General features: G+C 46.4%; 1 protein-coding gene and 1 long non-coding RNA gene across 10 annotated transcripts in view; one reads left to right on the top strand and one right to left on the bottom strand.

Moving 5' to 3' along the window:
• Window positions 1–26,638, top strand: part of znf462 (zinc finger protein 462) — a 114,474-nt gene that overhangs the window by 84,890 nt on the left and 2,946 nt on the right. For 6 of the 9 annotated variants that reach the window (XM_072517463.1, XM_072517461.1, XM_072517464.1 and 3 more), the window contains 8 exons: window positions 3,420–3,538; window positions 14,691–14,885; window positions 15,296–15,334; window positions 15,891–16,152; window positions 19,005–19,141; window positions 20,269–20,492; window positions 23,378–23,504; window positions 26,346–26,469. In XM_072517463.1, coding sequence (XP_072373564.1) covers window positions 3,420–3,538; window positions 14,691–14,885; window positions 15,296–15,334; window positions 15,891–16,152; window positions 19,005–19,141; window positions 20,269–20,492; window positions 23,378–23,504; window positions 26,346–26,469 — 1,227 coding nt within the window. The remainder of the gene's footprint in view (window positions 1–3,419; window positions 3,539–14,690; window positions 14,886–15,295; window positions 15,335–15,890; window positions 16,153–19,004; window positions 19,142–20,268; window positions 20,493–23,377; window positions 23,505–26,345; window positions 26,470–26,638) is intronic. The other 3 variants (XM_072517468.1, XM_072517469.1, XM_072517470.1) reach the window with 3 other exon arrangements.
• Window positions 8,121–8,720, bottom strand: LOC140429909 (uncharacterized). Its single transcript, XR_011949238.1, has 2 exons — window positions 8,619–8,720; window positions 8,121–8,318 (listed from the first exon to the last, which is right to left on the bottom strand). It is a non-coding gene; the product is annotated as an uncharacterized lncRNA (long non-coding RNA).

Below are 26,638 nucleotides of genomic sequence, written 5' to 3' on the forward strand. Positions count from 1 at the left end.
ATTGGGACAGGTGACCCCTAAGCTTGTTCAAAGAAAGGGATTTTCAGGAGGGTCTTGGAGGAGAGAGGGATGGTGAGATTTTGGAGGGAATTCCAGAGTTTAAGTCCGGGAAGCTGAAGACTCGATTAAATCATCTTTGTGGCTTTTGTTACATTAATTGCTGACAATTGGAATTAGAATCCTTGTGATCGTAATGAAGGTCCTATTATTTTAAGATGTAAAGGACAGTCAGTCTGCCTTTGCACAGGTAAATGATTAATTTTATGAAGGGAAGGGAATATCTACAGCATGCCCCTCACTGGTGTAGGAATATCCTTGAGACTTCTTTCCGATCCTCTTCTTTTCTTTTATATAAATTTAGAGTACCCAATTCTTTTTTCCAATTAAGGGGCAATTTATCGTGGCCAATCCACCTACCCGGCACATCTTTGGGTTGTGGGGTTGAGACCCACACAGACACGGTGAGGATGTGCAAACTCCACACGAAACGGGATCGAACCCGGGTCCTCGGTGCCGTGGGGCAGCAGTGCTAATCACTGCGTCGCCCTGCCGCCCATCTCTCCGATCCTCTTCCGATGGGAAAGATCCCAAAGGTCGCAAATCATCCGTCCCACGACGGACCTCCCCTTCACCCGACGCCTTCTCATAACGCTGTGGCTGACAGCACGAACTGAGGAAGAAAGTGTTCGACTGGTTTGATACCTTCCATTGCACGCTGCTCAGTATCGGACTCCCAATTCGCAAACCCTTTACTCCTTGTTGAAATTCCCAGGTCGGGACAGAGACCGATCACCAGTGAGAGAAAGTTAATTGCCCTGAATTGACGAGATGTGAGCTGATTGAAACTAAAGGGTATTTTGTGTAAAATGTCTGATTTCATAAATTCCAGATGGTTACCAATTGCTCTCTGTTTTCGAACAGTTCTCTAATTTTATTTTATAATATAAATTAGAATAAATTCAGGTCTTTTAAAAAAGATTGGTTGAGTCTGTAGTTGGGTAGCTTAATTTCTCTGAATAAAAATATCCATTTGTTACGTTTTTTTTTTTAGCCCCTTCATTTGTTATTTTTCTTGACTGTAGTTCCAGCGCTCAGCAGTAGCTCTGTACTGACCCTCGCATTCCGCTCATTGCACTGTTTTTATTTAGGCCAGAGGTTTTACTGATTTAATGGACCTATTTAATAGACACATTAATTATTTTATTTACGGGGGTGGGAATGTTGACGGTATTGCGTGACTGCGCCTGTTTACTGATTAACATTTTGGTGGGGAATTTTCTTTCAGAATGTTATTGTTTAAAATACCACAAGACTAAAATTAGTGTCGGTTGACCGCGTGATTTTGTATAAATTTAAAATAACCACCCGTATTTACTGATCTGTTCCGATCATTCTGCCGGCTTGTGAGCTGATATCGGTTTCAGTCGTTGGGGAGGAATTTTAAGTATTTGCGAACCTTACATAGGGACCATGTATTTATCATCATTTCCTAGCACTGTTACAGTACAGAAGGTGGCCATTCAGCCCCTCGTGACTATGCTGCCGGCTTCAGAGTAAGTAAGTAAAGTCACCGTAGCCCCAGACGACCATAGGCTGACTGGTGGTGGTTTAACCCGAGGGTCACCACGCCTCGGGCCAGGGACAAGGTTGGGAAGGCGGGGCCTTCCTGAATAGCCTCAGCCGGTACGGGGATTTGAACCCAGGCTGCTGGCCTTGCCCTGCATCACAAACCAGGGCGGGATTCTCTCAGCCCGGGGCCGGGCCGGAGAATCCCCGCGACTGGCGCGAATCACGCCACCCCGATGCCAGCACGTGATTCTCCGCAGAGCGGAGCATCGGCTCCGACGTGGTTGGCGCTGCGCCGGTCGGAGGCCGCTCTACGCGGCCCGGGATGGGCCAAGCGGCCGGCATAAAAACAGCATTGGGTGTGATGTCAACACACAGGAGTAGATTAAGCGACGGTTAGCACATGTTCTTGTCAGTGGATGGGGGGTGGGGGTGTTGGGCGCAGTTTCATTGTAAGCGTGGTATGTCGTATTTTTGCCCCGGAGTCAGAACGTTGTGACGTTCCACTCGAGAGACCTGAATATGAATTCCAGTTCAGTAATGAAGGAGTGCTGCCCTGTCCGAGGTGCTGTCGCAAACCAGAGGCCTTGCCTGCCCCCTCGGGTGGGTGGGAACGACCCCCCCCCCCCCCCCCCCCCTCCCCAGGCAGTAACATTCACCCTGGGTCACGGTAGCACAGTGGTTAGCACAATTGCTTCACAGCTGCAGGGTCCCAGGTTCGATTCCTGGCTTGGGTCATTGTCTGTGCGGAGTCTGCACATCCTCCCCGTGTGTGCGTGGGTTTCCTCCGGGTGCTCCGGTTTGCTCCCACAGTCCAAAGATGTGCAGGTTAGGTGGGTTGGCCATGATAAATTGCCCTTAGTGTCCAAAATTGCCCTTAGTGTTGGGTGGGGTTGCTGGGTTATGGGGATAGGGTGGAGGTGTGGAGCTTGGGTGGGGTGCTCTTTCCAAGAGCCGGTGCAGACTCGATGGGCTGAATGGCCTCCTTCTGCACTGTAAATTCTATGATTCTATGGCCAAGCATTACCACTGCTAGCATTAATGAAAATAGATTTAGTGAAGGTAGATGACCTGGTAATTGTCACATTGCTGGTTCTGGGATCTCGCTTAAAATATATACAGAGATGGAAAATTCTACCGAGCTCTGGGCAGAGGGACGTGAGACTAATTGAATAGCTCCTTCAATGAGCTAGCATGGGCAGGATGGACTGAATGGCCTGTTCTCTGTGGGTCTTGCGTCTCTGGTGCCTTTCACATCCACAGGGTGTCCCCAAAGCACTTCAGCCAATGAAGTACTTCTGAAGTGTATTCACTGGTGTAAGAAATAAGGCAGCCAATTTATACACAGCATGATCCCATCGGGTATCTGGGGTGAATCCAGAACCTCGTATCTCCAGAGGTGAGAGCACTGGGCACTGAGCCACAGCTGACTCTGGAAACGCATTAGAAATGGGTCTCGAACGTTTGCACAAATGCAGACTTTTGCTAGTTTTACCTCTGTCCAGACGGCTCTGAATGGAAGGGATCACACGCACGTTTTGAAGAAAGACCGTGTTAATCTTTTCGATTGTTTGACGTGATGCCGGTGGTGAGAGTGAACGTTTCGCGTCGCTTCCCTCTCCCAGACACGGCGAGCTGAGCAGTGTTGGTTTTTTTTTTCATTGTACAAATTTCTCCACTCTCTCTCCTCTGCCAGGATAAGGGAGTTTTTACCCGATGTTAAGTCTTCAGCCTCATGCCTTTCCCTCCTTGCTCCCACTATGGCGTTAGCACATAACCCATGATTTTCATTGCCAGACAGAAATCGCAAGTTGCCGCCTATGACGCTTTGATTTGTATTGGTGTTTTCGCAGCTTGGAACGCCACATGCAAAACCAACACGGACACCAAAAACCATTCAGATGCAAACTTTGCTCATTTAAGACTGCCTTTATCAGCGGCCTCAAAAGCCACATACAGAGAGCTCACGCTGGTAAGATTGCTTTTTAATATATAATATACATTACACTTTTGTATATGTTGCTGAGATGTAATGTGAGATTAGTAACAGATTCAAGCAAGCAGATAATTTGCGTCCATTTGAAAGTAATTAGATTTTTAAAATCTATGTGGTCAGGGTAAGGATTGTGAATGATGTGTGAGCGCCTGTATGTGGTTTGTTGTGTTGTACGAGCTGTGTGTGTCTGTGCTGCTCTGTCTGTAATGTATTCTTCTGTGTTTGCTTTGTTATATGGTTGTTTTTGTTTGAGTTTTAATCGGGACAGTAACAATTCAGGCAGCGTAATCTAGTCTACGTCAGTGTCCCATTTTAATGTGTACTTACCTGAACACCACTGCAAGTGACTATCCTATCTCGTATCAGTCTCTTAAAATAATAATCGGAGACAATTTGTTGTCCTAATCTTTAATTACATGTCCGGCTTGATGAGTGATGTTCAACCATTTTCACAGTAACTTCATTTGAAGCCTACTTGTGACAATAAGCGATTTTCATTTCATTTTTTTAATTGCTCCGATATTTCCTAACACTTTCAAAGAGATCTATCTCTCGATGTGATGGCCTGACTGTAAATATTTTCAGTGTCCTGTTGATGCAACATGGGATTTCTTGATTCCCATGTATCCTAGGGCACAGCATTGTCATGCATACACACAACACACTGGTATTTCAGTGCTTCGCCAAGCTAATACACCTGCAGTTAACGCACTTAGATTTTAAACTAAAGTTCTGAAATTCCCTCCCTCCGTCTCTCTCCCTCTCTCTATTCCTTTAAGACACTCCTTGAAATCTGCCTCTTTGGCCAAGCTTTTAGTCCCCAATATCACCATACGTGGCTCAGTGTCAAATTTTGTTTTATAGCTTGGGTCATTAATTTATATAAATGTGTTATATTGAAAGTCACTGGCCATTTCTCAACTAAAAATTAAACATTTTAAAGTTTACTATTTCATTAAAAGAAGACAATTCAGCTTGCTCCTTGGAAGAGCAAGCCATTTAGTGCCCCTCATCCCTGCTCTTTCCTCATAGTGTTGAAAAACTATCCAATTCCATTTTGAAAGTTATTATTTTGAACACCGTAAGAAGTCTTACAACACCAGGTGAAAGTCCAACAGGTTTGTTTCGATGTCACTAGCTTTCGGAGCGCTGCTCCTTCCTCAGGTGAATGAAGAGGTATGTTCCAGAAACATATATATAAACATATATTGAACAGGCAGCGAGTTCCAGATGACGACTCGCTGAGTTTTTATTTCAGAAAAAAATCTGCTCATCTCCCCGTGGTTCTTCTGTCAGCTGTGGATATGGTAGCGCAGTGGTTATGTCGCAGGATCAGTAATCTAGAAGCCTGAACTAATGATCCAGACACGGGGAGTTCAAATCCCACCACGGCAGCTGGGGAATTTTAATTCAATTAACAAAATAAACCAGCCATTGAAAAAAGGATGGTGCCAGAAATGGTGAAACGCAGCCACTGACTGTCATCAAACTCAGCTGGTCGTTCTGGTGTCCTTTAGGAAACAGAATCTGTTCTCGCCTGGCCTGGGTTTACGTGTGAATCCAAACTCACAGCAATGTGGTTGACTCTTTTTTTTAAAATAAACTTAGAGTACCCAATCATTTTTTTTTTTCCAATTAAGGGCCAATTTAGCGTGGCCAATCCACCTAACCACATCTTTTGGGTTGTGGGGGTGAAACCCACAGTGGTTAGCACTGTTGCTTCACAGCGCCAGGGTCCCGGGTTCGATTCCCAGCTTGTCTGTGCGGAATCTGCACGTCACGTCCCCCCCCCCCCGTCCCCCCGTGTCTGCGTGGGTTTCCTCCGGGCGCTCCAGTTTCCTCCCACAAGTCCCGAAAGACGTGCCTGTCAGGTGAATTGGACATTCTGAATTCTCCCTCTGTGTACCCGAACAGGCGCCGGTTTGTGGCGACTAGGGGCTTTTCACAGTAACCTCATTGCAGTGTTAATGTAAACCTGCTTGTGACACTATGAAAGATGATTATTATTACACTGAAGTAACCCCGGTGTCAGTCAATGTTCCGGTGAAATGCCACGGGATATTTTACCAGCTAAAGGCACTATATAAATGCAGGTTCTAGTCCATTGCCTTGAACCATATTAAGCATGATGATCATCTCTGGAAGGTTAAACATCTGCTCGATCCTCGCGATGACCTGTTCAGGGAGAGGCTCGGACCAAAGCATCGAGCTTTTCTTTTAATGACTGGTTCAGTCTCCCAGCTCTCCTCCCACACAGCCCAGCATTCCAGCTATCCCCTATTTCTAAATATTCCGACCCCTGGTGAGGCACTCCGACTGAAACAAAACGTCAAATTAACGCAACTAAGTAAACCCAAATACCATTCCCGGGGGTGACGTTGCTCCCACGGAGCCCACCGGGCACGGGAGGCCGGACGCATGCTGGGGACATCGCCGGTGCCTCTGTCAAGGCCCCTTGACCGTGAATGTAGCCATGGTAGAGGGGCAGACAGTCAGTTTGGACGATCCCCTCGATTGCCTGGACCTGTTAATGGCCCGCCCCCTATTTATCTGTGCTCAAAACCCCCCCCCAATTAATACCCATCACCTGTTCTCTTAACAACGTCATTGACATTATCGAGAAGTCCTGTCACTGCTACGAGACTGACTCAACACCACCTTCCAGCTCGTGTTAAAACCAAAGCTACAGTCTGACCACCTCTGACAGATGCTGATCTTGTTGAACCTGCTTTTTTAAAAATTGAGATACAGCTGATTTATCAGCCCAAATTGTGGGGCCAGACAATTACTCATTATACTCTTACCAGGGATTAAGTGAGGACAGTTTATTCGCACAGAGCCAAGCCCCGAGCAGCCCAGTGCAAGGCTATGTTTGAACAGTCCATCCACTAAAAATTAATCCCAAGGCTGTCGGTGAATAACCAACTTTTTTTAAAAAATCATTAATGGGATATGGGCATTAATTGCCTTTGAGAAGGTGGTGCTGAGCTGTGTTTCTGATCTGCTGCTGTCCCTGTGGTGTAGGTACACCCACAGTGCTGTTAGGGAGGGAATTCCAGGATTTTGATTAAGCAACAGTGATATATTTCCAAGTCGGGATGGTGAGTGCGTTAGAGAGGAATGTTTCTGCTGATCCTTCGAAATGAGAGTGTTTGGAAGGTGCTGCCTTGAGGAGCCTTGGTGAGGTCCTGCAGTGCATCTTGTAGATTAATGGACAGTGGTGGAGGGTTTGAATGTTTGTGGAAGGGGTGCCAATCAAGCTTTGTCCTGGATGGGTGTCGAGCTTCTTGAGTGTTGTTGGAGCCGCACTCATCCAGGCAAGCGGGGAGTGTTCCATCACACTCCTGACTTGTGCCTTGTAGATGGTGGACAGGCTTTGGGGAGTCAGGAGGTGAGTTACTCGCTGAAGAATTCCAACCCTCTGACCTCTTGCAGACACAGTATTTATCTGGCTAGTTCAGTTTCTGCTTGCTGTAACCCCAGGAAATTGATAGTTGGAGATTCAGTGATGGTTATGTCATTGAATGTGAAGGGGCGATGATTCGATCTTATTGGAGATGGTCATTGCCTGGCACTTGTGTGGCATGAAGGTAACTTGTCACTTGTCAACCTAAGCCTGGATATTGCCCAGGCCTTACTGTATTTGGACATAGACTGCTTCATTATCTGAGGAGTGGTGAGTGGTACTGAACATTGTACAGTCATCAGCGAACATCCCCACTTCTGACTTTTTAATGGAAGGAAGGTCTATGATGAAGCAGCTGAAGATGGTTGGGCCTAGGACACTACCCTGAGGAACTCCTGCAGTGATATCCTGGAGCTGAGATGATTGACCTTCGAACACCACAACCATCTTCCATTGTGCCGGGTATGACTCCAAACCCCCCCCCCCCCGCCCCCCCGATTCCCATTGACTCCAGTTTTGCTCGGGCTCCTTGATGCCACACTCAGTCAAATGCTGCCTTGAAGTCGAGGGCAGTCACTCTCACCTCGCCTTAGGAGTTCAACTCTTTTGTCTAAGGACATAATGAGGTCAGGAGCTAACTAACCCTGATAGAACCCAAATTGCTGAGTAAGTGCCCCTCGATTGCACTGTTGATGACTCCTTCCATCACTTTGCTGATGATGGAGAGTAGACTGAAAGGGCGGTAATTGGCTGGGTTGGATTTGTCCTGTTTCTGGTGTACAGGACACACCTGGGCAATTTTCCACATTGCCGGGTAGATGCCAGTGTTGTAGCTGTACTGGAACAGCTTGGCTAGGGGCACGGCAAGTTCTGGAGCACAAGTCTTCAGTACTATTGCCGGAATATTGTCAGGGCCCACAGCCTTTGCAGTATCCAGTGCCTTCAGTCGTTTCTTGATATCACCTGGAGCAAATCAAATTGGCTAAAGACTGACATCTGTGATGCTGGGGACTTCTGCAGTTGACCGAGATGATCATCCACTCGGCACTTCAGGCTGGAGATTGACGCGAATGCCCCACAAGTTGGATAAATTAACATAAACAGAAGTGGGTTGTGTATTCCAAAAGTTAGCTTAACTTTAAAACTACTCTCTTTTTTCATAGCGTAAAAGCCTTTAATTATTTCATTACCTCCAGGTTTCCATTATTAATGCCCAGTCTGTGTGTTGAATATTAAATCGAGTTTTGCACTGACGTTTTTGAGTTTGAGTACAAAAATGCAAAGTACTGCAGATGCTGAAGAAATAAAAATCCGTAAGTTCTGAAAAAGCTCAGGTCTGGCGGACAGCACCTGTGGAGACAGAGAAACAGCGTTAACGTTTCAATTCCCTGTGTTCAGTTCTGGAGCATTTTTATTTTTTGGTAAATGTGAAACTAGGAGGAATGGAATCTATATGCATCAGTTTTGCGGATACTGCTACACTTGGGTCTGTTACCGTAACCGTGGCTCCGTTACATTGGTGGCCAAGCACATTCATTTAAACCTACCAAGTGTAAACTCCAAATTAGACGCACTGATTCTGTTCAGGGGGTTGCGAGGCAGAGAAGGAAAACTTTGTATAACTGGATAATTAGGTTAATAGTTACTAACCGAGGGTTTGAAAACCACACGGGTATCTCCTGTAATTCTGGAACTGGGTCATTTTGCATTGAGGGTGGACACCGAGTTTCTCATTCCCTGAGGATCATTGTTCGCCCTGTAACGACATTTGCAAGCATAGGGTTATGCTTTGCAGCTTCGGTGGTAATATCGTTCCCTATTTCGCACTGAGTGATTACAACCACATTTTTCAAATTCTGAAACATTTGCTTTTTAACATTCCCCTCAAAAACAATTATTTTTGAGACAATAGACAATCTAGTTTGGCATCGCACAGTGGTGGATTAATGAGCTCATTCAGTTTTCAGCTGTAATGCAACCACATTACAAAGGAGCACAGTGCCCATTAAACCCCATCATTTTATCACTGCTCTGCCCAATTAATTCTTAGTGTTCCGCCCAAACACTATTATATGTAGCCTTCTGTAATTTGCTTCATATTTCATCCTGACTACCTGCAAATCCTGAATCTAATTTGCGGCGAGATTTGGTGGTAACATTTTAAAATTTACCTATGATCGGTGTCCGCACTGTTCGGTTGGACTGCTGGATTATCCCTTGGCCCACCCATGTTTGATGTACTCTCAATCTGTTAACCAATGTTTTTAAATTATGCAACTTTTCACAAGTTGGATAAATTAACATAAACAGAAGTGGGTTGCGTATTCCAAAAGTTAGCTTAACTTTAAAACTACTCTCTTTTTTCATAAAGTAAAAGCCTTTAATTATTTCATTACCTCCAGGTTTCCATTATTAATGCCCAGTCTGTGTGTTGAATATTAAATCTTCTTTCAAGTTGGGAGTCAAAACGCAATTTCTGTATTTGTGGATGTCAACCAAGTCAGGGTCCAAAATAGTCAAATGCTGAGGGCGAGTGCAACAGGTTATAGGAGGACTTGATAAACTTGGAGAAAGGATAAATAATTGGTAAATGAAGGTCAATACTGTGAGGTAGTACAATTTGGTAAGACGATTAGGGAGGTCACTTGTTACTTGGAAGGTACACGTCTGGATAGGATAGTGCAACAATCAGTAAAGGTTGCACCAAAGGTTAACAAGGCCGGTTTTTTTTTGATGTGGAGGTGCAGGCGTTGGATTGGGGTAAGGCACTGTATGAGGCCTTGCAACACCGTGATCAAGTCCAACAGGTTTGTTTAGAATCACGAGCTTTCGGAGCGCAGCTCCTTCCTCAGGTGAGTCCTGAGGAAGGAGCTGCGCTCCGAAAGGTAGTGATTCAAAATAAACCCGTTGGACTTCAACCTGGTGTTGTATGATTTTTTTGGAAAGCAAACCAGGCAACGGCAGTGCAGTGGTTAGCACTGCTGCCTCACGGCAGCGAGGTCCCAGGTTCAAATCCCGGCCCCGGGTCACTGTCCGTGTGGAGTTTGCACATTCTCCCCGTGCCTGCATGGGTCTCAGCCCCCAAAACCTAAAGATGTGCAGGGTGGGTGGATTGGCCGCGTTAAATTGCCCCTTAATTGCACAAAAATAATTGGGTACTCTAAATTTAGAAAGCAACAGGAAAGCAAACCAGGCCCAATGCTTTATTGCCAGAGGGATAGAGTCGTAAAGTAACAAAGTTAACGTTAAACCTGTAAACCGAGCCTTAGTTAGACATCACTGCGTACTACCTGAAGTTCTGGTCATCGTACTAAAAAGAATGTAGGGGTACAGGAGGGAGTGCAGAATTTGGGTAAAGCCAAGCTTGAGAAATTGCCCGAGGCAGAGGTACTCTCGACAAACAAGAAACCGACATCGGAGTCACATACTAATCCCGTGTAAATCCAGACCACCGCACGTGGAGGCACATCCCAGTCACTCAACCAGTTTAAGAGGAAACTACAAAGAGGGAGAAAGGAATAGAGAGTTACGATGGTAGATTTAGATGAGAACGGTTGGGAGGAGGGTTGAGTGGAGCATCAACACCAACATGGACCAGATGGGCAGAATGTCCTTTTTCTGCCACGTATATCCTGCGTAAGCTGAACTATTAATGCACATCTATTTTAAACAGGTACTTGCGATATGGCCTTGATGATTATGGTAGACCTATCCACCGAGGATTGCGTTGTACAGTTAGTTAGTTTGTCAGTTCCCGTCTGCCTCGGGCAATTACTAGCGCCCCCCCCCCCCCCCCCCCCCCCCCCCCCCCCAAATTTTGCTAATCCGATACCTTCAGGAGAAATCTGAATTTAAATTTACAAAGAAAATCAAAGTGAATGTGTAGTGTTGCAGCAGGAGTATGTGTAAGAACAAAGGACTGGGGAAGCAGAGCACAGAAAGGTGGGTGGAGTTGAATCCTTTATTTATCTGTCGGTGCTTCCCTGGAGCGTTAGCGAGCAAAGTTTGACGTTGAGCCTACGTACGGCGATATTTTGGGGCGGGTTTTACTCCAGTGTGGTGCCCAGGATTAAATGCAATACATCCACTGAGTCAAACCAGAGTTTTGTTTTACCGTAATGACCTTGCTTTTGTATCTTGTGTCTCTATTCACCAAGCTCAATCCTTTCGCAATTTCTCAACTAATCCTGCCACCTTGAAATGATTGCCCGCATCCACTCCCAGGTCTCTCTCTTCCCCCATCCCCTTCAGCTTCCCACATCGCTCGTCCAGTTTTGTCAATCTTTTTGCGCCCTCCCTCGTGCCTCTAATTGCAAATAACCAGCTCACTTTTGATTTAATGTGTACAGTGCAGTGGGGGAAATAATAGATGGATCTGCAATGTAGCTTCTGTTCAAATCCTAGTTCTCAAACCACGCCAACATTCTCCGTCCTCATGATCAACTTTCATTATAACACTTTAGAAGCTTGACTTGAATCAATTACAGCCACATCCACAATCTCCAATTCCATCAGACCCTCGTGACCTGCATTAACCCACGCCATTGTGAATTCCCCCGCCTTTTGAAAAGTCCAGCTCTACAATAGAAATGTTGGCTGCTGAGATGCGAGAAACGGGAGTCACTCTCTCTTCGATCAGAGAAGGTTGAGATGAGATTTAATAGAGGGAAAGTAATTAAGGAGCAAAGGTTTGCACTGGCAAGTCAGTTGGTAAGCAGAGGAAACCGATTTTAAAATAATTCCTAAAAGGACCAGAGGGGAGATGGGAATTTTTCTCCGCAGCAAGTTGTGATCAGAAACGCCCTGTGTGACAGGATAGTGGAAGCTGATTCTATAATCTCTTTTTAAAAGGGAATTTTATTAATACTTGAAGGAATAATTTACCAGGGTGTAGAAAACCAGCAGGAGAGTGGAATAATCGAAGAACTCCAGCCACAAACAGCTGTATATTTAAGAATGATAGCTATAACCTCTGTCCTGGATCAGGAAGAACTAAACTGGCTGGGGCTCCGTTCTCTAGCGGCAACCTGATCAAAGAGATCTTCGAAATGAAAGAAGAGGTTTGATAGGGTAGATGTGGAGAAGGTGTTTTCACTCGATACATGAAAATGAATAAATGCAAGTTGGTTATTGATCAACCCAATGTGGAATTCAGGGCAAATACCTTGCGACATGGAGTGGAAATAGAGGGATAAGTGGATGGGGTGTGATGGGGAGGAGGCTCTGGTGGAAATAAACACCGTCACAGAAGTTAGAAGAATTAAAACCACTCCCAACTCCTCGGTAACTATAATAACTGACCACCTCCCCCGTCCACCCACCTCCCCCCAAACACCTGACTACATCCTTGGCTATCTTTGGGCAGCACGGTAGCATTGTGGATAGCACAATTGTTTCACAGCTGCAGGGTCCCAGGTTCGATTCCCGGCTTGGGTCACTGTCTGTGCGGAGTCTGCACATCCTCCCCGTGTGTGCGTGGGTTTCCTCCGGGTGCTCCGGTTTCCTCCCACAGTCCAGAGACGTGCAGGTTAGGTGGATTGGCCGTGATAAATTGCCCTTAGTGTCCAAAATTGCCCTTAGTGTTGGGTGGGGTTACTGGGTTATGGGGATAGGGTGGAGGTGTGGACCTTGGGTAGGGTGCTCTTTCCAAGAGCCGGTGCAGACTCGATGGGCCGAATGGCCTTCTTCTGCACTGTAAATTCTATCTATGAAATATCTCCCTGATCAACCTAACACAAAGGCTATGGGCCCTGACAATATCCCGGCAATAGTACTGAAGACTTGTGCTCCAGATCTTGCCGAGCCCCTAACCAAGCTGTTCCAGTACAACTACAACCCTGGCATCTACCCGGCAATGAGGAAAATTGTCCAGGTATGTCGTAAACACAAAGCATGATAAATTAAACCCAGCTAATACCGCACTACTCTCGATCATCGGTAAAGTGATGGAAGGGGTCATCAAACGTTTATCAAGCGGCACTTACTCAGCAATAACCTGCTCACAGACGCTCAGTTTGGGTTCCGCCAGGGTCACTCCGCTCCTGACCTCATTGCAGCTTTGGTTCAAACATGGACAAAAGAGCTGAACTCCAGAGGTGAGGTGAGAGTGACTGCCCTCGACATCAAGGTAGCATTGGACCGAGTATGTAATCAAGGAGCCCGAGCTAAACTGGAGTCAATGGGAATCGGGGGGAAAACTCTCCGCTGGTTGGAGTCATACCCGGCACAAAGGAAGATGATTGTGGTGGTTGGAGGTCAATCATCCCAGCTCCAGGACATCACTGCAGGAGTTCCTCAGGGTAGTGTCCTCGGCCCCAACCATCTTCAGCTGCTTCATCAATGGCTTCCTTTCCATCATAAGGTCAGAAGTGGGGATGTTTGCGGATGACAGCACAATGTTCAGCACCATTCCTGACTCCTCAGATAGTGAAGCAGTCCCTGTCCAAAGGCAGCAAGACCTGGACAATATCCAGGCTCGGGGTGAAAGTGGCAAATAACCTTTGCGCCAATACAAGTGCCAGGCAATGACCATCTCCAACAAGAGAGAATCTCCCCATCAGCCCTTGACATTCAATGGCATTACCATCGCTGAACCCCCCCCCCCCCTCCCAAAACAGCATCCTGGGGGGTTACCATTGAGCAGAAACCAAACTGGACTAGCCAAGAGCAAGTCAGAGGTTAAGAATTCTGTGGCGAGTAACTCCCCTCCTGACCCCCCCCCCCACCCCAAAAGAAAGCCTGTCCACCATCTACAAGCCACAAGTCAGGAGTGGGAATGGAATATTCTCCAATTGCCTGGATGACTGCAGCTTCACGAACACTGAATCTGATACCATTCAGGACAAAGCAGCCCCGCTTGATTCGCACCTCATCCACAATCATTCTCGCCTTCCACCAGCAACGCACTGCAGCAACCGTGGTCCCGTCTACAAGATGCACTGCAGCAACTCCCCAAGGCTTCTCAGACAATACGTACCAAACCCACGACCGCTGCCATCTAGAAGGACAAGGGCAGCAGCTACCTGGGAACCCCAGCACCTGGCAGTGACCCTCCGAGGAAATATATCGGCCGTTCCTAAACTGTCGCAGGGTCAAAATCCTGGAACTCCCTCTCTAACAGCACTTCACGACTCCAGTAGTTCAAGAAGGCAGCTCAGTACTACCTTCTCGATTGGGAATGGGCAACATGTCGGAATAGCTAACCATGTGCACATCCCATGAATGAATAAAACAAAAACGCAAAGAAAATCTCTCTCCTAACAGTTAAAAGTATAAATGCCGCGGAGAGGCTGACAGAGTCAACAGGGTAATGCGATGATTTAGTCACTGTGCAAGTAGCTCTTTTGTTTGTTACTGGCATTGGCACAGGGAGTGTCTGCTTCCCTGAGTGAATTGTTTAACTGTAAATGTGTCCTGGGAGCAGAGGGCACATTCTATTGTTTAGTTAAAGATATGCCTGTGTGGGCGTGTGTTTATATCTATCACCATTATATTCGAAAATATAATTAGGCAATGAATTTATTATGACGTGAAGGCATTTAAACTGACCTGGGCTGCATTGCGCCAATCAAAGTGCCAACTAATGATTTAGCAAACCGTTTGCCCTTAATTTCTTTTAAAAAACATAATCTGAACGGTTGTGGAGAGGAGAGGAGAGGGGGGGGGGGCTCCCTGAGCAGCAGTTTCTTTCTGAAAAAAAAGCATTTTGTTGTGTCTTGCCAGTGGAGTGCACGTACAGCTGTTCCTACTGCTCCTTTTCCACATTGATGGTAACTCAGCTGAAACAACATGCGCTGAGAGTGCATGGCCACACACTGACCGTGTCCAGCCTCCACACTGACCTTCCAGCAGACTTCACTCCTGCCGAATACCCACCACAGACCCAGTCCCCGGCTGAGGGAATAGCAGAATCAGATGGTAAGCTGCTCATGGCTATCTCTGATATATTCAAGTCTCGACTTGGAAGTTATTTTAAATGCCTTCAAAACGTTAGCTCACAGAAACGAGGACGCATTTGATGTCTTTTTTCAACAACAAAAAAAATCCAGCTTTTGTAACAGTAACTTGTGCTTGAACTTGTGTTCCAAATTCTGCCGTGTTGTCCAACGTCTAACACCGCTCTCTCTCTCTCCATTTGAGAGAGTTTGAAAAGGCTAGTGAAATGCGTCCGTGAAAATTGTCCGACTCTAAACTGATGTGGGGAAAGCCATTGCTGCTATCGACATAGTTCGAGCTGTATTCTTCTGTTAAGAATTGTTAATAGCTGAGTTTATAAGACCACTCTCGGAAATGATGTGAGACCCAGTGTTACTCTGTCCTTATTCCAGACCCCACCTTCTTAAAATTCCCCTTCGTCAGAAACAAAGGTAGGAGATGGTCAACGTTTCATTTTGCACTCTCTTTATTTGTGAGCAATGTTCTTTATTGGCCATGTACAATCGCATTAAAAAGTTAAAGTGACGAGAGCATAGTCTGCTGCTGCAAACTGCTTTTTCAGCATAACCAAACCAGCTGGCTGCTCTTCACTGTCCTGTGAGTGGTTTTCAGATTCAAATCGTTAACCCCCCCAGTCCGTGAAGTATATTTTCACCGTGAACACCATTCACCCGAGTAATGGCTGGAATTTCTCCGAGGTCCGATGGGGACGGGGGAAATTCTTCCCATTTTCGTTTTGATCCGCTTTCTTGCTCTCGCTGGCTTCTCCTGCTGGTTCCAGATGCTGTACTTGCTTTACTGTGGCTTTCTGTGGCAAGGGTTTTGAGGCAATGGTTTGATAATGGGGGGGGATAATTTGATGGCTCGGTTGTTGTGCTTTTGAGCTTTTATCTGAATTACTTCTGCGGGAAGTGGGAGGGGTGGGCATTGCAGATGGGGGAGTGTTGGATTTTATACTGTTTGTGTGCACCGACTCTTTATGCACAGATTCTTCATACTCTGAGCCGCCAGATGTTCAGCAACAGCTCAACCATTACCAAACGGCCGCTATGGCGAGGAACCGTTCCAGCCCCATCCCAGCACCTTCTCCAACCGCTTCCTCCGAACAAATATCCAAGGGCTATTTCAGCTGTGAGTTCTGCCAGTTTAACTCCGAGTACATTCAGAGCATGAGGCGTCACTATCGAGACCGGCATTGCGGCAAGAAACTCTACAAGTGTAAGGATTGCCCATTCTTCACGGGATTCAGGTAAGAAAATGCAACGGCGCCCCAGCAAGAAAAGGACAAACGCCTCTCTTGAGCTTTTGAATGGTGATTTCCGAAAGGAGGGGCAGAGCTCGAGCCATAAGATGCGGGAGCTGAAGTGGGCCATTCAGCCCATCGACTCCATGAGACCATGGCTGATCTGATATGCAACCTTTCTGCCTTACCCCCTTGATTCCCTCACTGGTTAAAAATCTGTCTATCCCAGCCTTCAACATTTTTAAAATATATAAATTTAGAGTGCCCAATTCATTTTTACCAATTAAGGGGAAATTTAGCGTGGCCAAACCACCTACCCTTTTGGGTTGTGGGGGCGAAACCCACGCAAACACGGGGAGAATGTGCAAACTCCACACGATCCAGGATCGAACCTGGGACCTCGGTGCCGTAGGGCAGCAGTGCTAACCCACTGCGCCACCGTGCTGCCCTACATTGAACATTCTTAGCGACCCCGCCTCTACAGCTCTCTGCGGTAAAGAGTTCCACAGATTCACTCCCCTCTTGAGAGAAGAAATCCCTCCTCATTTCTGTCTGAAATGTGTGACCCCCTTACTCTGAGATTCAGCCCTCTGGTCCTAGACTCTCCCACAAGGGGAAACAACCTCTCAGCATCGACCCTGTCAAACGCCCTGAGAATCCTATATGTCTCAATAAGGTCACCTCTAATTCTTCCAAACTCCAATCAGGACAGGCCCAACTTACTCAACCTCTCCTCATAAGAAAATCCCTCCATACCCGGGATCAACCCAGTCAACCTTCTCTGTACTACCCCCAATGCCAGAATATCTCTCCTTAGATAAGGGGACCAAAACTTTTCGCAGTATTCCAGATGTGGTCTAACTAGTGCTTTGTATAGTTTTAGCATGATTTCCCTATTTTTATACTCCATTCCCTTTGAAATAAAGGCCAACATTCTGTTTGCCTTCCCAATAACCTGCTGAAATTGCATGTTACCATATTGTGATTTATGCACAAGGACCCCCAGATCCCTCTGAGCTCTAGCTTTCTGCAGTCTCTCTCCATTTAAACAATATTCAGCTCCTTTATTCTTCCTACCAAAGTGCGTAACTTCACATTTTCCTACATTACATTCCATCTTTTTTTTGGGAACATTTAGAGTACCCAATTATTCTTTTCCAATTAAGGGGCAATTTAGTGTGGCCCATCCACCTACCCTGCGCATCTTTGGGTTGTGGGGGTGAGACCCTCGCAGACACGGGGAGAACGTGCAAACTCCACACGGACAGTGACCCGGGGCCGGGATTGAACCCGGGCCCTCGGCGTCATGAGGCAGCAGTGCTAACCACTGCGCCACCGTGCCACCCCATTATATTCCATCTGCCAAGTCTTTTGCCCACTCACCTAACCTGTCTATATCCCTCTGTAGATTCTTTGTATCAGTCTCACCACTTGCCTTCCCACCTATTTCTGTGTCATCGGCAAACTTGGCAATAGTGCATTCACCTCCCTCCAAGTCATTAATATGTATTGTAAATAATTGTGGCCCCAGCACTGATTCCTGTGGAACTCCAGTCTTTCGCACGGTACCTTGATGAACACTTTTTAGAAATCCAAGTATATTACATCCATTGGTTCCCTTTATCTACCCTGCTCGTCGACCTTGCTGGAAAAACGACCAAACGTTAGGTTTTGTTGGTTTCCAGGCGTTGTTAACCCAAAATCACAATGTCCCGTTATGGTGGGGAGGATGGAAAAACACATTCAAAAAAAATGTGCGTCCCACCGACACAAATGTTTTATTTTGAACGTCTAATTGCACCCGACATTTCAACAGGTCAGTGATGCTGAACACCGTTTTTGTGTTGGATCTGAGGAAAGACTGAATAGGCTGGGGTGGGATTGTTTTCCTTGGAACAGGGGGTGTTGAGGGGAGATTTAATTGAGGTGAATTAAAATCATGAAGGGAGTGTGATTTTTTTTTTTTTTTTTTTTTTTTTTTTTTTCAGTCCACTTGTTAATCCATGAGCAGAGAGTTCAATAATTATGGGCCCCCCAGATTTGAAGTAATTGGTGTGAGAGGTTTGGAGGGGAGTTGAGGAATTTCTTTCACCCAGAGGGTTGTGGAATTCACTGCCTGAAAGGGCTATAGTGGCAGAAATCTCCACTCGTGCAGAAATAATGGATATATACTTGAAGTGCTGTACCCTACAGGGCTGGAAACCAAGAGCTGGAAGATGGGATTAAGTCTGATTGCTTTTTCTCAGCTGGCACAAACACAATGGACCAAATGGCTTCCTTCTATGTTCCAACCCATTGAGGACGACATTGTTTTATTTTATTTTTGCTGCTCTTGTTGAGTAACTTGGTTGCTGATGACTAAATCCTCCCTGTGCCCAGTTTTAAATGTGTGTTTAACAATCAGTGTCAGCAACGAGGAATAATGTTGTTAATCTGTGAGGAGATGCTGAAGGGGGCAAGGGTGCCCCGAGGATCATCATCGGCAGTCCACCTACCCTGCACATCTTTGGGTTGTGGGGGCGAAACCCACGCCGACACGGGGAGAATGTGCAAACTCCACACGGACAGTGACCCAGAGCCGGGATCGAACCTGGGACCTCGGCGCCGTGAGGCAGCAGTGCTAACCACTGTGCCACCGTGCTGCCCTTGGAAGCAGATTCAATAATAACTCTCAGGGCTGTGGGTAAAGAACGGGGGAGTGGGACTAGGTGGGTAGCTCTTTAAGACAGGTATAATGGACTGAATGACCTCCTTCGTGTTATCTGATTCAATGTTGAGATGCTGAGCGTGTATTGGTGACGGACCCGCCTGTTTCGGGTTTTTTAAGTCAGTGGTGATGGCTTCCGTTTGCTTTGCAGGTCTACATTTTCTATGCATGTTGAAGGGAGCCATACAGCTCCTCCCATTGAGGGCCCGAAGGACTTGCGTTGTCCTCTCTGCCTGTACCACACAAAATACAAAAGCAGCATGATTGACCATATCGTCCTTCACCGAGGTGAGCTTTCTTTTGTGTGAGGGCGTTTGGAAATTGAGATAAGTCAAATCAGAGCCTCAATCGAATCTTTTATGCTGACGTTCCAGAGCACCGGTTTTCCCCTGATTATTTTCCAAACCATTTTCAGATGGTAAAATTTGTGGTTGTAAAGCCTGATGCCGTTAACTCTTTTCAGTAAAACGTCAATTCTGAATTCTCTCTCGGTGTACCCGAACAGGTGCCGCGGTGTGGTGACTAGGGGCTTTTCACAATAACTTCATTCAGTGTTAATGTAAGCCTACTTGTGACAATAAACATAAGAACTAGGAACCATCTGGCCCCTCGAGCCTGCTCCGCCATTCAATGAGATCATGGCTGATCTTTTGTGGACTCAGCTCCACTCTCCGGCCCGTGCACCATATCCCCGAATCCCTTTATTCTTTAGAAAGGTATCTATCTTTTTCTTAAAAACATTTAATGAAGGAGACTCAACTGCTTCACTGGGCAGGGAATTCCATAGATTCACAACCCTTTGGGGGAAGAAGTTCCTCCTAAACTCAGTCCTAAATCTACGTCCCCTTATTTTGAGGCTATGCCCCCTAGTTCTGCTTTCACCCGCCAGTGGAAACAACCTGCCCGCATCTATCCTATCTATTCCCTTCATGATTTTATATGTTTCTATAAGATCCCCCCTCATCCTTCTAAACTCCAATGAGTACAGTCCCAGTCTACTCAACCTCTCCTCGTAATCCAACCCCTTCAACTCTGGGATCAACCTAGTGAATCTCCTCTATTAAAGATTACTGATTAAAGTCTGTGTCACCAACGGGCACTTCATAATTGGTCAACCACACTTGTGGTTGTGAAACGTGCCAATAAATTCTTGTCTGGGGTAAACTGAAGCAGTGGATTTTTTTGTTCCATCGATTTTAATAAGTGCCTAATTACTGGTGGCAAATTAATCGCAGATCTCACTCTTCTTGTTATCCTTGGCTGTAGAGCAAAACGATCTTAATCTCTCTGAAAAAAATGCATGCGTGGCTTTCTATATTCATTCACCAGCAGCGTTTTGCCTCTTTTGGGTTGAATGGTGGCCGTTTGTGAGGCTGGTACTGACGAATTTTTTTGAATCTTTTGCCCTTGCATAGAGGAGAGGATTGTCCCCATTGAAGTCCGTCGCTCGAAGCTCTCCAGATACTTGCAGGGAATTGTGTTTCGCTGTGATAAGTGCACGTTTACCTGCTCCAGCGATGAGACGCTGCAACAACACATGGAAAAGCACAAGGAAATGAAACCATACAAGTGCCAACTGTGTTACTATGAGAGCAGAATAAAAGATGACTTGGAGAATCATCTTCAGGAAGAACACAAAGTAACTTTCATTATTGTTTTGGATTGTATCCTCTCCTGGCCTGTAATTTAGTGATTAAACCATCCCATTAACACTCGACTGTCAAGTGTTTTTCTACCATTAAGCAGTAGTGTTGAACTCTTCAAAATGCCTCCATCCTACTAATTCAGGTTAATTGTTGACACAATTATGTCGCTTTAACTGGTAAATGATGACCACCTAAATTTGCATTCAGGAAGGAATAGGTCCGTGCTGGTTTCTGCTCTGTCCCAGCCTCCTCGCACCCCTCCTCGTCTCGAGCTATTATCATCTCCTTCCGTCCCTTTCTCTGCCATGTGCTAATCCAGCAGTCACTTGTGTGTCTCTGCGATCTCTTCAACTAATGGCTGTGGAAGCGGGTTCTACATTCTCACTACTCTCCGGGTAAAGACGATTCTCCCGAATACCCCATTGGATTTAGTAATTGCTTTATATCGATGGCCCCTAACTTATGAACCTTTTTATCGGAAAATTGCACGTCACTTTCAACAGCCTTTTCATTCAGGCAGTGCTCTGACGGTGGGGTTGTTCTGCACATTTCGCCTGGATTTTGTTACAGGACCCTGGGCAATTTTTAATCAAACTGACAACTTTACGGAGAAAGGAATAACTTGCCGAGAGAAAATGCTCCAGACTTTAGATTTTGCAGGTTAAAGGACAGAATATAGACGCACCTCATTGTGTGAGTGCCTCCCACTCCTGTGGGACAGACTCCGTTACGGGGAGGAAAAGGTTGTTGTGGGAGTGGGAAGAATACAAGGCAAAGGGGGTGGGGCCTAGCCTAAGGGCGGTGGAAGCAGATTTAAAAGGAAATTAAATAACTTGCGTCGGAAAGAGGTGCAGGGCTACGGGGAAAAGAGCAGGGGAGTGGGACTAATTAAATACCTCTTTCAAGGAGCCAGCATAAACATGGTGGGCCGAATGGCCTGCTGCACTCCTCGGTCTTTGATGAAAGCGGATTGGGATAGGAATGTCTCGGCTGATTCTCGCAGAGCTGCTCGTTTTTCAATTGCAGTCAAACTGGAAACCTATTTCAATTCGATCACCCCTTGTGTTTTTCCAGCTCTCACTAACCACGCAGCACGATAGCACAATGGTTAGCACTGTTGCTTCACAGCTCCAGGGTCCCAGGTTCGATTCCCGGCTTGGGTCACTGTCTGAGCGGAGTCTGCACGTTCTCCCCGTGTCTGCGTGGGTTTCCTCCGGGTGCTCCGGTTTCCTCCCACAGTCCAAAGACGTGCCGGTTAGGTGGATTGGCCATGCTAAATTGCCCTTAGTGTCCAAAAAGATTAGGTGGGGTTACGGGGATGGGGTGGAGGTGTGGGCTGGGTAGGGTGCTCTTTCCAAGAGCTGGTGCAGACTCGATGGGCCGAATGGCCTCCTTCTGCACTGTAAATTCTATGATAATTCGGCATCTTTTAAAAAAAAAAAAAAAATCTTGTATCCCACTTTTTTTAACCAATCGCCCTGAATCTGCTTACTGACCCTCCTATCACTGGAAATAGCTCCCCCTCGATCCTGTTGAAACCCTTGCTGGTATTGAATGCTTCATTAAATCTCCCCCTTTGCCTAGTAATCTTCCCACCCCCATAACAATCCCCGCTCTAAGCAGCACAAATCCCAGTCTCTCCATTCTCTCCAAGAGTCCTTCGTCCCTGGTCTCGTTCTAGTGAATCGCCTGTGCCCCCCTGCCCATAGGCTTGACTTCCTTCCCACAATGTGGTGCTCGGAATTGGACACAATTCTACAGCTGAGGTCTTAGCTATCATTATCGAAAAGTTTAGCCAAACGCCCTTGCCTCCGTGGATTCGTTTTGATGAATGGATGGGGAGACGATGTTTCTGAGCTTATTTTATTGGCAACCTTTCCATTTGAAACTATATATTTAGGGCTCTCCCGATAAGGAACTAAGAGCATTCGGTTGGGAGTAATTGACACCATCACACTGATTGCTGTATTTCTGGCAATGTAATTTGCATTTGAAAAGCCCCCGGCGATCATTGCTACATATTCACATGTGATGATCTCGGAGCTCACGAGCACACAATCCCTGTCGTCACAGTTGATATTGGTACTGTGTCAAAGGTAATGTTGGCTCTGCTGTTGCCAAGTGCACACAGCAGGGTCTGCCATCCCTTACACTTTGGAAGCTTTCAGCACAGATTCCTGGTCGACACTCCCCATCCCAACACTGAAGGGGTTAATTCAGACTCTTCACGAAGGCTCTGCCTTCTCGACCTTGCCCCTCGCCGGGGGTGTGGTGATTCTCGGGTTTAAATCACCACCAGTCAGCTCCCCGGCAAAGGGAAAAACAGTCGACGGTCATCTGGGACTGTGGCGACTTTACCGAGGGAGTGCCGCACTACCGGAGGCGCCGTCTTTCCGATGAAACGTTAACCCGAAGCCCTGCCCACCCTCTCCAGGTGGTTGATTATTTGGAAGAGGAGCAGGAGGCGTTCTCTGCAATGCCTGACCAATATTTATCCACCAACCCAAACGACACTTAAAAAAAGATGTGATCGTTACGGCATCGCCTTTTTCGGGAGCTTGCACATTGGGCTGCCGCATTTCATACAACTGGTACCTCGTTTGGCCAAATGTTTTTGGGCGTCTTGCGGTCATGAAAGGTGCTATATAAATGCAAGTTTTGGGTTTTTTCCCCCCTTGCACCTGTAATACTGGCGACTTTTTTTTTTTAAGGAAGCGTCATGAGCTTCAGTCATTTGTCAGATTGGATGAGATGAAGTCAGGGTGGGAGGAGGTTTGCGTGGAGCTTGAAGACTGGGCCCTGACTGGTCGGGCTGAATTGCCTCGTGCCGTGAGTGGTCAAATGTTCAACAGTCTTGTGTTATTTTTCCCGATTTCAGGTAGTTCGCAACTTTGAGCTGGTCGGCCGCGTCAACCTCGACCAGTTGGATTCTAAAGATAAGGATTGGTTCAGCAGTGAAGAGGAGGCCAGAGAAGAGGAGAAGGAACATGTTGTTGAACAAAGAGGTTCGTACGTTCGAGAATTTGGCTTTTTTTAAAATAAAGGTTTTTTATTGTGTTTTTGAACAAAGTATATTTACGCTGCAATTGTATAAGGTGTTAGTGAGGCCACACCTGGAGTATTGTGTTCAGTTTTGGTCACCTTACTTGAGAAAGGACGTACTGGCGCTGGAGGGTGTGCAGAGGAGATTCACTAGGTTAATCCCAGAGCTGAAGGGGTTGGATTACGAGGAGAGGTTGAGTCGACTGGGACTGTACTCGATGGAATTTAGAAGGATGCGGGGGATCTTATAGAAACATATAAGATTATAAAGGGAATAGATAGGATAGATGCGGGCAGGTTGTTTCCACTGGCGGGTGAAAGCAGAACTAGGGGGCATAGCCTCAAAATAAGGGGAAGTAGATTTAGGACTGAGTTTAGGAGGAACTTCTTCACCCAAAGGGTTGCGAATCTATGGAATTCCTTGCCCAGTGAAGCAGTAGAGGCTCCTTCATTAAATGTTTTTAAGATAAAGATAGATAGTTTTGTGAAGAATAAAGGGATTAAGGGTTATGGTGTTCGGGCCGGAAAGTGGAACTGAGTCCACAAAAGATCAGCCATGATCTCATTGAATGGTGGAGCAGGCTCGAGGGGCCAGATGGCCTACTCCTGCTCCTAGTTCTTATGTTCTATGTTCTTATGTTATGTACACCGAATAAGATATATAAGAGAAGGGCACCCACAAACCTACCAAAAACAAGTAATAATAAAAAATTAAAAGATAATAAAATAACTGGTAAGGTAAGACTTTGGCTTTCTTTTATTAAAAAAAAAAATGAAGTCTTGAGTTCACTTTGTCTCGAGGTGAGTTGCAGATGAGAGGAAGGTTTGGAGATTTTATTACATCATCAGCAGCCAAAGGGAGGTCCGTATTGGAGTCTTTTCCATTGTTGTGGTGTCACTGCGGCCTTTACAGGTTGCCAGTGTGGCAGGTTGCGGTGAAGGAGATTCTGCTGGTGTTCTGGCAATGCAGCATTGTTCACGAGGCAGAACGAGGAGCAGGAGTGGGTAATACAGCCCTTCGAGCCTGCTCCCCTATTCAGTTCAATCATGGCTCAATCTCACCTCTGCCTCTTCACCACCTTATTGCCGCTTCCCCTAACCCTTCATCCCACGACTAATTAAACACCTGTCTATCTCAAATTTATCTGGGCGGCGCAGTGGTTAGCACTGCTGCCTCGCGGTGCCGAGGACCCGGGTTCGATCCCTGCCCCGGGTCATTGTCCGCGTGGAGTTTGCACATTCTTGCCGTGTTTGCGTGGGTTTCGCCCCCACAGCCCAAAGATGTGCAGGGTAGGCGAGCTGGCCACGCTAAATTGCCCCTTAATTGGAAAAAATGAATTGGGTCCTCTAAACTCTGGGGGAGAAAATTCCCCAGATTCACCAGCCTTTGAGTGAAGTGATCCCTCCTCATTTCTGTTTCAAATCTTCCACCCCTTAGCCTAAAACTATGGCCTCTCATTCTGGAAAGTCCAACCTGGGGAAACATCCCCTTCACGTCTACCCTGGCAATCCCCTTTAGCATCTTCTATGCCTCAACTCGATCTCCAATCATTCTTCTGAACTCCAGTGAGTGCCGACCTAAGCTGTTCACTTTCTCTTTGTAGCAAAAGTCCTTCAACCCTGAAATCAATCTAGTTAACCTTTACTGAACCGCCTCTAATGCATTTGCGTCCTTCCTCAAGGGGATCAAAACTGCTCACAGTACTCCAGATGTGGTCTCGCCAATGCCCCTCTATACAGTTGCAGCAACACTTCTCTACTCTTATCCTCTATTCCATTGACCTTCCTTATTGCCTGCGGCAGCTGCATACTAACTTTCTATGATTCCCACACGACACCCAGCTCCCTCTGCAACAAAGCATTTTTGAAGTTCGATAGTGAAGGTTGACCGAAGTTCACGCTAATTGCATTTTTCCACACTCAAAAAGCTGCGACGACGTCAGAATTTGAGTGGACCGTGCTCCGGCTTTGAAATATCGGAACCGGGTGTCATTTCAGAAATGTGTGCGCAGTGGCTATTCCAGTTTGTCTTTCCTCTGGGAGCATTGAAGATATGGGTCTGATCCCAGATCACTGTTGGTGGTAGTTTTTTCTTTAACCAAGCTGCCCGTTACCGTGCGCCTCATCTGTGAGTCTAAACGTCGTGGGTTCAAGACTTGCTTCAGGGGTGTAAGTGGACAATTCAAGCTGACGTTCTTTCAGATGAATCCTTTCATCGAGGCCCTGTCGATGGATGCAAAAGATCCCGTGACATTGTTTTGGAGAAGGATGGCGTTTGCCCTGAATCCGGGCCAACATCTATTTGGAAGTGATGGCACATTGCTTAACCGGGAGCCAGGGTGGATTGCGAACAGGGCATTATTTGATCTTTACGGAGCGTTCTGTTTGCAGATTGGCTGCTGTTGTTTCCCTACATTACAATCGCGACCGCACTTTGTAAGTGCTTTGGGAGATTCTGAGCTTGTAAAATGCGCTAAATAAATGAATGCTGACAGAAATGAGACCGAATAAGTCATTTTCCTGTGCAGCCTGATTTGGATCAGGAACCTGGGGTCTTCAAACTTGCATCCCACTCAATAATAACAAAATCTATCTCAAAGTTTGAGAGAGCCTTGTTTGTCGGTCTTTGGTTTTTCAAAGAAGCTGCAAATGGTTCAAGTGGGAACAATACTGTATTAACCTTGGCCTGGCTCGTCATTGTGCTGCCTCTCTTTAACCATCCTCCAGTCTTACGATATGTGCAACGTTAAAATTGGTGTCAAACCAGATTTGACTGATGGGTTTTGGAACAAATTCTATTGCAGGAATTGAAACGTGCCCAGGGAGTGGCATTCGTATTTACAATGAGAGAAGATTCCCCTGTGAGTTCTGTGGCCGCACGTTTGCGCGTGGTTTTGATTGGGAGCGTCACATTCAACGACATGGAATGTAAGAACTTAAATTACTCAGAGGGTGCTCAAAGAAAGTTTGGTTTACGGAAAGGGGTGGCACGGTAGCACAGTGGCTAGCACTGCTGCCTCACAGAGCCAGGGTCCCGGGTTTGATTCCCGGCTCGGGTCACTGTCTGTGGGGAGTCTGCACCTTCTCCCCGCGTCTG

This window comes from Scyliorhinus torazame, chromosome 9 (genome assembly GCF_047496885.1).
Source record: "Scyliorhinus torazame isolate Kashiwa2021f chromosome 9, sScyTor2.1, whole genome shotgun sequence".
NCBI classification, from domain to species: domain Eukaryota; kingdom Metazoa; phylum Chordata; class Chondrichthyes; order Carcharhiniformes; family Scyliorhinidae; genus Scyliorhinus; species Scyliorhinus torazame.